The 12,966-nt window shown below is 38.2% G+C and overlaps 1 protein-coding gene across 6 annotated transcripts in view; it reads right to left on the bottom strand.

Moving 5' to 3' along the window:
- LOC123530073 (uncharacterized) overlaps positions 1 to 12,966 on the bottom strand; it is a 61,011-nt gene that overhangs the window by 5,210 nt on the left and 42,835 nt on the right. For all 6 annotated transcript variants that reach the window (XM_053521029.1, XM_053521027.1, XM_053521028.1 and 3 more), the window contains 2 exons: positions 11,748 to 11,807; positions 7,924 to 8,014 (listed from right to left, as the gene is read on the bottom strand). In XM_053521029.1, coding sequence (XP_053377004.1) covers positions 7,924 to 8,014; positions 11,748 to 11,807 — 151 coding nt within the window. The remainder of the gene's footprint in view (positions 1 to 7,923; positions 8,015 to 11,747; positions 11,808 to 12,966) is intronic.

Genomic DNA, 12,966 nt, shown 5'->3' with positions numbered 1-12,966 from the left:
CCCTGGGGCGGAGCTAATTTTACCCCGGGGGGGGGGGGGGGGGGGGGGGGGGGGGGGGGGTCATGATTTGAACAAAGTTTGTAGAAGTCTACTTAGCAATGTTTCATATCAAATATTTAAGAGCTAGGCCTTCTGGTTTATTTTTAGAAAATTTTTGAAGATTTTCCTATGTAAAATCAAGTGATCCCTGGGGTGGGGTCAATTTTGACCCCGGGGTCATGATTTGAACAATTTTAGTAGAGGTCCAATAGGCAATGCTACATGTCAAATATCTAAGCTCTAGGGCTTCTGGTTTTTGAGAAGAAGATTTTTTAAGATTTTCCTATGTAAAATCAAGTGACCTCTGGGGCGGGGTCAATTTTGACCCCGGGGTCATGATTTGAACAAACTTGGTAGAGGTCCAATAGGCAATGCTTTACACCAAATATCTAAGCTCTAAGGGCTTCTGGTTTTTGAGAAGAAGATTTTTTAAGTTTTTCCTTTCGGTTCCCATGGCAACCAGAGTTTTATATGGAATTCAATTCTTTGAACAATTTTGAATGAGGGCCACCCAAGGATTATTCCTGTGAAGTTTGGTGTAATTCTGCCCAGTGGTTTTCAAGAAGTTGATTTTTTTAGAAATTGTTGACGGACGACGCACGACGGACATCAAGCGATCACAATAGGTGAGCTAAAAAGTTATCATATAAGTTATCTATAGTAACAACAAAGGGAAATTAAAAAAAAAAATCTATTAGAAAACAAGAGGGTCATGATGACCCTGAATCGCTCACCTGAGTAATATGAGCTACATGTTTCAAATGACAAACTGATGCTAAGATATTAGAAAGTAGGTCAGTAGGTCACATTCATGGTCACTGAAAGACAGTTATAAGACTGGTGTGCAAAACTGAACAAGTCATCCAAATTTCAAGGCTGTATCTTAAACAAGAGGGCCATGATAGCCCTATATCACTCACCTGAGTAGAGTTGCTTGCTCGAACAAATTTCTTAGCTAAAGCTTTAAGATCTAGGCCTTCTGGTTTATTTTTGGCAAATTTATGAAGATTTCCCTATGAACAATCAAGGAACCCTGGGGCTGGGTCAATTTGACCCTGGGGAGTCAAGATTTGAACAAATTTTGTAGAGGTCCACTAGGCAATGCTACATGTCAAACATCTAAGCTCTAAGCCTTCTGGGGTTTTTTTTTAGAAAATTTTGAAGATTTTTCTATGTACAATCAAGTAACCCCATGGGGCGGAGCCAATTTGATCCCGGGGGTCATGATTTGAACAAATGTAGAGATCCACTATGCCATGCTACATGTGAAATATCTAAGCTCTAGGCCTTTGGTTTATTTTTAGAAAATTTTTAAAGATTTTCATATGTAAAATCAAGTGACCCCTGGGCGGGGTCAATTTTGACCCCAGGGGTCATGATTTGAACTAATGTTGTAGAGATCCACTAGGCCATGCTGCATGTGAAATATCTAAGCTCTAGGCCTTCTGGTTAATTTTTAGAAAATTTTTGAAGATTTTCCTATGTAATATCAAGTGACCCTGGCGGCGGGGCAAATTTTGACCCCCGAGGGTCATGATTTAAACAACATTTGTAGAGGTCCACTAGGCAATGTGTCATGTGAAATATCTAAGCTCTAGGCCTTCTGGTTTATTTTTAGAAATTTTTTGAAGATTTTCCTATGTAAAATCAAGTGACCACTGGGATGGAGCCAGTTTTGACCCCGGGTCATGACTTGAACAAATTTAGTAGAGATCCACTAGGCAAGGCTACATGTCAAATATCTAAGCTCCAGGGCTTATGCTTTTTGAGAAGAAGATTTTTTAAGATTTTCCTAATATGTACAATCAAGTAACCCCTGCGGCGGGGTCAATTTTGACCCCGGGGTCATGATTTGAACAAACTTGGTAGAGGTCCACTAGGCAATGCTTCACACCATATATCTAAGCTCTAGGGCTTCTGGTTTTTGAGAAGAAGATTTTTTAAGACTTTCCTATGTAAAAACAAGCAACCCCTGGGGCGGGGTCCATTTTGACCCAGGGGGTCACGATTTAAACAAATTTTGTAGAGGTCCACTAGGCAATGCTACATGTCAAATATCTAAGCTCTAGGCCTTCTGGTTTATTTTCAGAATTTTTTTTAAGATTTTCATATGTAAAATCAAGTGACCCCTGGGGCGGGATCAATTTTGACCCAGAGGTCATGATTTGAACAACTTTAGTAGAGGTCCACTAGGCAATGCTACATGTCAAATATCTAAGCTTTAGGGCTTCTGCTTTTTGAGAAGAAGATTTTTTAAGATTTTCCTATGTAAAATCAAGTGACCCCTGGGGCGGGGTCAATTTTCACCCCGGGGTCATGATTTGAACAAATTTGGTAGAGGTCCACTAGGCAATGCTTCACACCAAATATCTAAGCTCTAGGTCTTCTGGTTTTTGAGAAGAAGATTTTTTTAAGTTTTTCCTTTTTGTTGCCATGGCAACCAGAGTTCTCCATGGAATTCAATTCTTTGAATAACTTTGAAAGGGGGCCACCCAAGGATCATTCCTGTGAAGTTTGGTGTACTTCTGCCCAGTGGTTTTCAAGAAGATTTTTTTACAAATTGTTGGAGCACGACGGACGATGGACATCAAGCGGTCACAATAGCTCACCTTGTCACTTCATGACAGGTGAGCTAAAAACAAGAAAGTAGGTCAGTAGGTCAAGGTCACAGTCAAATGATCTCTAATTGCTTGGGTCATCAGGTAATTATAACTAAACAGTCTAGGAAATATGACCTAATAATATTTGAAGTTTTTTCTTATGTAACTCATAATTATAACAAGAGGGCCATGATGGCCCTGTATCGCTCACCTGAGTACCATTGCTCAAAATGATATGATCAAGTTTTGACATAGAGCACATAGGCATACATTTTAACAAGATTTGAATAAATTTTGTAGAGGTCCACTAGGCAATGCTACATGTCAAATATCTAAGATCTAGGCCTTCTGGTTTATTTTTAGAAAAATTTGAAGATTTTTCTATCTACAATCAAGAAACCCCATGGGGCAGGGTCAATTTGACCCCGTGGGTCATGATTTGAATAAATTTTGTAGAAGTCTACTAGGCAATACTACATGTCAAATATCTAAGCTCTAGGCCTTCTGGTTTATTTTTAGAAAATTTTTGAAGATTGTCCTTTGTAAAGTCATGTGACCCCTGGGGTGGGGTCAATTTTGACCCCGGGAGTCACGATTTGAAAAAAATTTGTAGAGGTCCACTAGGCAATGCTAAATGTCAAATATCTAAGCTCTAGGCCTTCTGGTTTATTTTTAGAAAATTTTTGAAGATTTTTCTATGTAAAATCAAGTGACCCCTGGGGCGGGGGTCAATTTTGATTCCGGGGGGTCATGATTTGAACAAATGTTGTAGAGGTTCATTAGGCAATGCTACATGTGAAATATCTAAGCTCTAGGCTTTCTGGTTTATTTTTAGAAAATTTTTGAAGATTTTCCTATGTAAAATCAAGTGACCCCTGGGGCGGAGCCAATTTTGACCCTGAAGTCATGATTTGAACAACTTAAGTAGATGTCCACTAGGCAATGCTACATGTCAAATACCTAACAGGGTTCATACAGACAAGGCCAAGTCAAATTCAAGGACTTTTCAAGCACTAGTCTTATAGTTTTCAAGGACTTATTTATAAATAATACTTACACAGATTTGTAACGAATTGACGCCATTTTAGTCAGGGGAGACAACGCTAACAGAAAGTACGAAACATATATACCCTAACACATTCAACCTTTTTTATTACGGCGTTTTCATAGCTCTGCCCATTGCTCGAAACTTGCCGATTTTATTCTAAAACATTTACTTTTGATTTTCAGGGAGATTTTGTCTAGCATACGAGAAAATAAGAAATTCAAGTACTTTTCAAGGTCTTTGGGCAATTTTCAAAACAAATTTTGTTTTCAAGGACTTTTCAAGACTGCCCTTCATTTTCAAGTACTTTTCAAGCCTGTGCGAACCCTGTCTAAGCTCTAGGCCTTCTGGTTTTTGAGAAGAAGATTTTTTAAGATTTTCATATGTAAAATCAAGTGACCCCTGGGGCGGGGTCAATTGCGACCCTGGGGTCATGATTTGAACAAACTTGGTAGAGGTCCACTAGGCAATGCTTCACATCAAATATCTAAGCCCTAGGGCTTCTGGTTTTTGAGAAGAAGATTTTTTAAGATTTTCCTATGTAAAATCAAGTGACCCCTTGGGCGGGGTCAATTTTTACCCCGGGGTCATGATTTGAACAAATTTGGTAGAGGTCCACTAGGCAATGTTTCACACCAAATATCTAAGCTCTAGGGCTTCTGGTTTTTGAAGAGAAGATTTTTAAAGCTTTTCCTTTCGGTTGCCATGGCAACCAGAGTTCTGCATGGAATTCAATTCTTTGAACAATTTTGAAAAGAGGCCATCCAAGGATCATTCCTGTGGTTTTCAAGAAGAAGATTTTTTTACAAATTGTTGACGGACGACGGGACGATGGACAACGCACGACGGACATCAAGCGGTCACAATAGCTCACCTTGTCACTTCGCGACAGGTGAGCTAAAAAGTAACCCCCGGGGCAGGGTCTCTTTTCATCCCAGGGGCACAATTTGAAACAAGAGATCACAGAGTGATCTTGGCGCCCACCAATGTACCATTTTTGAGTGTTCCAAATTTCAAGACTTATTGACTAGCTCAAGGTCAAATTTCCGTACACAACACTGTGCATGTGGTCAATGCATGTGGTCCAAATTTGAAAGCTGTAGTTTGAGAAATGTGAAAGTAGGTCACTTAAGATCAAATTCAAGGACAAAGTTCTTTGTACGCAAAACTATGCATGTGCATCAAGTTTGAAGGCTGTAGTTTGAGAAATTTGAAAGCAGGCCACTAGGTCAATCTTAAGGTCAAAGTTCATTTCGGTACAAAAAACTATGCATGTGGTCCAAATTTGAAGGCTGTAGCTTGAGAAATGTGAAAGTAGGTCACTAGGTCAAATTTCACTTCAGAACACTAATCTATGCATGTGGTCCAAATTTGAAGCCTGTACCTTCAAAAATGTGAAAGTAGGTCACTAGGTCAATGTCAAGGTCAAAGTTTGTTTCGATACACAATCCTATGCATGTGGTCTAAATTTGAAGCCTGTAGCTACAGAAATGTGAAAGTAGGTCACTAGGTCAATCTTAAGGTCAAAGTTCATTTCGGTACACAAAACTATGCTGGTGGTCCAGATTTGAAGACTGTAGCTTGAGAAATGTGAAAGTAGGTCACTAGGTCAAAATCAAGGTCAAATTTTATTTCGGAACACTAAACTATGCATGTGGTCCAAATCTGAAGCCTGTACCTTCAAAAATGTGGAAGTAGGTCAAGGTCAAAGTTTGTTTTGGTACATAACACTGTGCATGTGGTCAATGCATGTGGTCCAAATTTGAAAGCTGTAGCTTGAGAAATGTGAAAGTAGGTCACTAGGTCAATGTCAAGGTCACAGTTTTTTTCGGTGCACAAAACTATGCATGAGGTCCAAATTTGAAGGCTGTAGCTACAGAAATGTGAAAGTAGGTCACTAGGTCAAAAACAAGGTCAACTCATGTCAAGGTTCATCTTGCCACTCAAAACCATACATGTGGTCCAAATTCGAATGTTGTAGGTTACTGACAAGAAGATTTTAAAAGCTTCTCCCTATATAAGTCTATAACCATGTGACCCCCAGGGCGGGGCCATATTTGACCCTAGGGGGATAATTTGAACAAATTTGGTAGAGAACCACTACATGATGCTACATTACAAATATCAAAGCCCTAGGATTTGTGGTTTGGACAAGAAGATTTTCAATGTTTTGCCCTATATAAGTCTATAGAAACCATGTAACCCCCGGGGCGGGCCATATTTGACCCTAGGGGGATAATTTGAACAATCTTAGTAGAAGACCACTAGATGATGTCACATACAAAATATCAAAGCCCTAGGCCCTGTGGTTTTGGAAAAGAGGTTTTTCGAAGTTTTTCCCTATATAAGTCTATATAAACCATGTGACCCCCAGGGCGGGGCCATTCTTGACCCCAGGGAAATAATCTGAACAATCTTGGCCGAGGACCACTAGATGATGCTTCATACCAAATATCAAAGCCCTAGGTTCTGTGGTTTTGAACAAGAAGATTTTTAAAAAATTTCCCTATATAAATCTATGCAAATTATAAAAATAAACAAAGGGCTATAACTCACTCAAAAATTGTTTAACCAGTCTGATTTTCAGGGGGACACAACTAGGGTACCAATACATCATGCTGACAAAGTTTGGTCAAAATTCCCCTGATAGTTTCTGAGGAGATGTGATAACGAGAAATTGTTAACGGAAGGACGGACGGACGGATGGACGACGGATCACGGACGCAGAGTGATTTGAATAGCCCACCATTTGATGATGATGGGCTAAAAACTTGTTAGAGATAAACCAGGCAATGTTACACACCAAATATCAAATGCCTACGCCTTGAACTTTCAGACAAGAAGATCTTTAATTTTTTTCCTATTAAGTCTATGTTAAACTTGTTACCCCCAGGGCAGGGCCTCTTTTCACCCTAGGGACATAATTTGAACCATTTTGGTAGAGAAACACTAGGAAAACATACTTAATATCAAAAGATTAGGCCTTGCAGTTTCAGGCAAGAAGATTTTTAAAGTTTTTTTCCTATATAAGTCTATGTAAAACATGAGACCGCCTAGGGCAGGGCCTCTTTTCACTGAACAATTGAACAATTTTGGTAGAGGACCACAAGGCAATGCTACATATAAAATATCAAAGATCTAGGTCGTGTGGTTTTAGACAAGAAGACTTTTAAAGTTCTTTACTATATAAGTCTATGTAAATTAAAAACTTGTGACCCCCAGGGCGGGGCCCCTTTTCACCCCAGAGGTATAATTTGAACAATTTTGGTAGAGGACCATAAGGCAATGCTACATACAAAATATCAAAGGCCTAGGTCATGTGATTTTAGGCAAGAAGATTTTTAAAGTTTTCACTATATAAGTCTATGTAAAACTTGTGAACCCCAGGGCGGGGCAACTTTTCACCCCAGGGGCACAATTTGAACAATCTTGATAGAGGACCAAAAGATGATGTCAAATATTAAATATCAAGGCTCTACGCGTTGTGGTTTTGGACAAGAAGATTTTTCTTTGATTTGATAGTTTGACCTAGTTTTTTTTATCCCAGATGACCCATATTTGAATTTGACCTATATTGCATCCAGACAAACATTCTGTTCAAATTTCACGAAGACCCAGTGTAAAATGCAGTCCCTATTGCATAAATAATGTTTTTCTTTGATTTGACCTAGTGACCTCGTTTCTGATCCTAAATTATCCATATTTGAACTTGACCTACACTTCATCAAGGCAATCATTCTGGCTAAATTTTATGAATATCCAGTGTAAAATGCAGCACCTATTGCGAACACAAGGTTTTTCTTTGATTTGACCTGGTGACATAGATTTTGACCCCAGATGACCCATATTCGATCTTGACCTTGACTTCATCCAGACAAACATTCTGATTAAATTTCATGAAGATCCAGTGTAAAATGCAGTCCCTACTGCATACACAAGGTTTTTCTTTGATTCGACCTAGTGACCTAGTTTTTGACCCCAGATGACCCATTTTCAAACTTCACCTAGATTTCATCAAGGCAATCCTTCTGACCAAATTTCATAAGATCCATTGAAAAATAAAGCCTCTTTCGCATACACAAGCTAAATGTCGACAGACCACAGATGACAGACATTGAGCAATCACAATAACTCACTAGAGCATTTGCTCAGGTGAACTAAAAAGGGAGATAATTCAGGGATTATTCAAGAACCTGTTACAGCTCTTGTACTCTGCACTTCATTTCACTAACATCGTACCTTCTGAATCTAGTTCCCCTGCATCTATTATAGCTGATTCTGTTGAATGATTTACAGGTTTCTTACATGCTGTCCTACATATTGGTGTAACCTGATTCAGAAAAGAAATTATTTATCTATAATAGCAACATATATTAAGCATCACAATTAACATACTGATGTATATATATGATAGAAATTACAGCTGAATTCCCTTTATTTCTGGACTATTAGATGCATCTTAGAGCTCATCTTCATATTTGAAGGCTAATTTAATACTGTGAAATCATTATTATTCGTGGGGGATGAATTTTCGTGGATTTCATGGTTCAGTCCAACCTCAAAATTAACTCCCAACGAAAAAATTGTGTGCCCAAGATAACGTAAATTGTACTCAATGTCGCCAAAAACGACACCATAGCCATCCGATCTGGTCAATAGTTGTGTGCATGCTGCACATGACCTGCAGCTTTTGTGTAGTTTATGGAGGCATCAGAACAAAACCGACTATTTCATTTAGACATTTACACGTGGTTTGTTTACAACATGCTGGTCAAAGTAAAAGTAGATATTAAAGAGTAGTTTGACATAGTGTCATATGACTATGCTGCGGCTGTTATTTGCATTTATTCGGCCCGCTATGATTGTTGTTTATACACTAGCCTTTATAATTACTGACATGTAGTAAACTGCTAGTACTTTGGGACTATTAAATATTATAAATTAATTACTAGATTTGTGTCAGATGCATTATTTCCCAATTCACATTACGCATTTCTAGGCAGGGATTACACAGTCATGCACAAGTTCAACAGGTTATAATTTTAGATGCAGACGTGCATTCATTTTGCAAAAATACATTCATATATTTGTTTTGATTATGAATGCTAATTGTGCAAATCTACACTCTAGGTGCTATGGTTTTGACACTTTTTAATTGGCACTGACTTTTATTATTGAATATTTCACAGCTTCATAAGTTTTGCAAACTAGGGGTCGTATAAGATAACGCGGTAGTTAATTGGCACATGATCACTTGCTAATCTCCTGCAATGTAGACTGCAAATTCGGTAACCATGGTAGTTTCACATGTAAGAACAAAATGATATACTAGATCTAGTCCTGGAAATTAAAAACAAGAGGGTAATGATGACCTGATCGATCCCTGAGTATTGGCTACATGTTTCAATGTCAACTGATGATAAATATTAAGAAAGTGAGGTCACATTCTGTCAATGATTCAGTTTACGATTTGTGTGCAAAATGTGTAAGTATCAATATTCAAGGCTGTACTTAAAAAGAAGAGGTCACATAAAGGACACCATTTATTGGGTATCAGGTATTTATAATTAATAGTCTTGGAAATAGAATCAGATGATTTTTTAGTATTTTTCCTAATACTCACATATAACTAAGTGACCCAGGGGGGCCTATTTTAAACCAAGTGCATAATTTGACAATTTTGGTGAGGACTATAGAAATGATCATACCAAATGATCAAAATATGGCCTCTAGGTGTAGGTTTCTGACAAGAAGATTTTTAAAGCTTTTTCCTATTATGTCTATATAAAATTGGCCCTGGGCAGGGCCCTTTCATCCAGGGGTACCTAATTGAACAATTTTGGTGAGGACATAGACAATGTTCAAAACCATAATATCATAGGCTCTAGAGTTGTGGTTTCAGATAAGAAGATTTTTAAACTTTTTCCCTATAGTCTATGTAAACTTGCGACCCGGGCGGGCCATTTGACCCTAGGGATATTTGACAATCTTGGTAGACCACTAGATACATACCAATATCAAGCTAGGCCATGTGGTTTTGTCAGAGATTTCAACTTTTTCATATAAACTATTAAAGCATGTGCCCCGGGGGGGCCATATTGACCTGGGGATTATTTGAAATTTGGTAAAGGACCACTAGATGATGTACCTCCAAATACAAGCCCAGGTCATGTGTTGTCAGAAGTTTTCAGTTTTCCTATATAACACTATTACCATGTGACCCAGGGCGGCATTTTGACCCAGGGATAATTTGAACATCTGGTAGAGGACCATGATGAGTAATTAAAATTCAAGCCCTAGGCCTGTGGTCTTACAAGAGATTTTCTAGTTTTCCAAAATAACTCTATATAACATGTGACCCCAGGGGGGGGCCATATTTGGCCCAAGGGGACTATTTGAAAATCTTGTTGAGGACCTAGATGATGCTACATCAATATCAAAGCCAGGCTGTGGTTTTGTACAAGAGATTTTCGAATTTCCTATATGTCTATAAAAGATTGACCCCTGGGGACCCTAGGGGAATGATTTGAAAAATTTTGGTAAGGCCTAGTGTGTAACCCAGATATCAAACCCTATGCCTGTGGTTTTGGACAAGAAGATTTAAAGTTTTTCTTTGGTTGCTGGAACCAGAGTTCTAGCATGGAATTCATTCTTGGAACAACTTTTGAAAGGGGGCACCCAAGGATATTCCTGTGAGTTGGTGTATTCTGCCAGTAGTTTTCGCAGAAGATTTTTAGGATGTTGACGGACACGAGCGGTCACAATAGCTCACCATGAGCCTTTGGCTCAGGTGAGCTAAAAAAAAAAAACAAGGAGCTGCGTTCAATAAACGCTTGATGCCTCCAGTGGCATCCTTGTCGATAGATTTTGCAGTCCAAAACAAGGTCAAGGTCAAGGTCAAACTGAGGTCAGAAGATGAGGAATGGTCACAGTTTACATCTGTATTAGTATCAATTCATTCTTGTAAGGTGTATTGATGCTGGACCAAACGGTCCCATTTGGTTAACCAAGAGATGGCCCCTATAATGCAACCTAAGTCCAAAATGAGATCAAGGTCAAACTGAAGTCAGGTGATGTCTGAAGGTGAGGAATGGTCACAGGTTACATCTGCATTAGTATCAAGTCATTCTAGTAACGGGTATTGATGCTAGACGGAACGGTCCTATATGGTTAACTTCATACGTACAGAAGTACGAACGGAGCGACGAACGGACAGGACTATCACTATATGCCTCCCACATCAGTAGATGCTGGAGGCATAAAAAAATTGAAATCCAAGAATTTACGTCCTACGAAACAGTCCTTTAGGCAAAACCCACAGAATTTCGTTCTATGATTTCACAGTGCTTCCTAACTCTAACTGAATCATTTTTACTTGTTTTGATTAGTAATGAAATAAATTTCTAAATGTTAAAACAATCTGACATACAAATGTAAATTAAATAAACAATGACAAACAAGAGGCCTAAGTCGTTCAACTGAGGCCAACTTCGACCTAATCAGATCTTGCTTGTGACAAAGTATTAAATTCAAAAAAGAATTAATTTTTTTTTTTTTAAATTTAAATTAAAAAAAAGGTTTTTATAAGTATTTCTATTTTTAGCTCTAGCAGCCCCTAAAAGGGGTCAAGTGCCCCCATTTGAACACACTTGGGAGAGGACCATATAATGATGCTTCAGACAAAGTCTGAAGAAGATCCATCAAGCGGTTCATGAGAAGAAGTCGTTTCAAGGTATTTTTATTTTCAGCCCTAACAGCCCCTGAAAGGGGCCAAGTGCCCCCATTTGAAAACATTTGAGAAAGAGCCTTATAATGATGCTACAGACCAAGATCCATAAGCGGTTCATGAGAAGAAGTTGTTTAAAGGTTTGCTATTTTCAGCTCTAACGGCTCCTAAAAGTGTTTCAAACTTTTTCTTTTACATCATCAAAAGACAACAAATTATACTGATAATTTGAAAGGAAAATGAAGTGATCCACAATGACAAACCCTTGTACTTTCTTCTTAAGAGACTTAAACAAGACTTGATCCAACTTTTATATTTTTCAAATTCAATTTTTTACCTTCACTTTATATTGTCCCTTTTTAAGATTAGAAAACACTGTGGAGTTTCTTTCCTTCAGCTGTAAAAAAAAGATTATCACAGGTATAATAACTGAATACAGTGACAAACCTCTCACTTGAGCATCAATGACTCAAACACCAGGGCTGACCTGAAACAGTTCATGTAGTCCCCAAACATTTCCCTTATATTTTCTCTTTTGATTGCTCAATTTTTGTTTACTGAACATTATATGTTGACAGTTATCAGTGTTTGAAGTAAGTTATTTTGTAAATTAGATAATACAGCTTTTGTCCACCTTGGTGAAAGTGAGCAGGGGAGATTTTATACACTTTATAAATGCTGCTTACTCAGAGTTGCTAGAGATGAGCAAAACTGGGTTGAAGTTGGAGCTGGTGCCTAGATACTAAGGCGTAAGAAGCTATCAGAGAGTTCTGCCAGAAGTAATGTGGATTGTTGCACTCTATCTATTGTCTCATCACCATCTAACTATAATCAAAGTTTCAAGTATGAACCTTGAACAGTTTTTAAGCTGCGCTCCAAACACTAAATATGACAGGCAGATTTGACTTCTGAAACCAACTTGCCAGTACATCTAAATTGCTCTTTCAATAAGGCTTTTTTTACCTTTATTTACTGTTAAAATTCAAGTTTAGGGACAAGAAGTTGAGGGTGTCAAAGCATACGTTGCCATCCACCCCTCCATTTTCGGTTTGTGGAGCATAACAGCTGGTTACACACCTGAACTTATCATTTTCTACCCTTAAACAGCCATGCTTTTTCATAAATTTAAACAAGTTTAGTTTTTGTAAGGAGAACTTGCCATTTGCTAACTTAACTTCCATCTTTAATAAGACTGAAAGGGTATCACTGACTGGGTTTATGAAGTTGATGATTTCTAACAACCTGACCTTACTTTTGTGGATTTGAGTTTCATTCATTTGAAGAAGCTTTCCAACCAGCCTGTGGAAGTTCAGTGTTTCAACCCTGGTATCCAAGGAGGCACCTGAGGTCTTCCTCCAATAGTTAAAGACCGGAAAGTCACCAAATGACCTAATTTGTTACAGTTTTACTTATACAATTTCTGCATTCTTCGGGTATTACAGAAAGCTATGTACATGTTGAGTTACTTTACATCTGAATAATGCCAAGTTTAACAATAATACATAATCACACAGGAACTGCCTAGTGGCATTATAGAACAACCATCTCAAATATTT

Source organism: Mercenaria mercenaria, chromosome 13 (assembly GCF_021730395.1).
Source record: "Mercenaria mercenaria strain notata chromosome 13, MADL_Memer_1, whole genome shotgun sequence".
In the NCBI taxonomy this organism is placed as follows: domain Eukaryota; kingdom Metazoa; phylum Mollusca; class Bivalvia; order Venerida; family Veneridae; genus Mercenaria; species Mercenaria mercenaria.
Note: the sequence above shows the minus strand (reverse complement) of the source record. Positions and strands in the feature narration are given on the sequence as shown.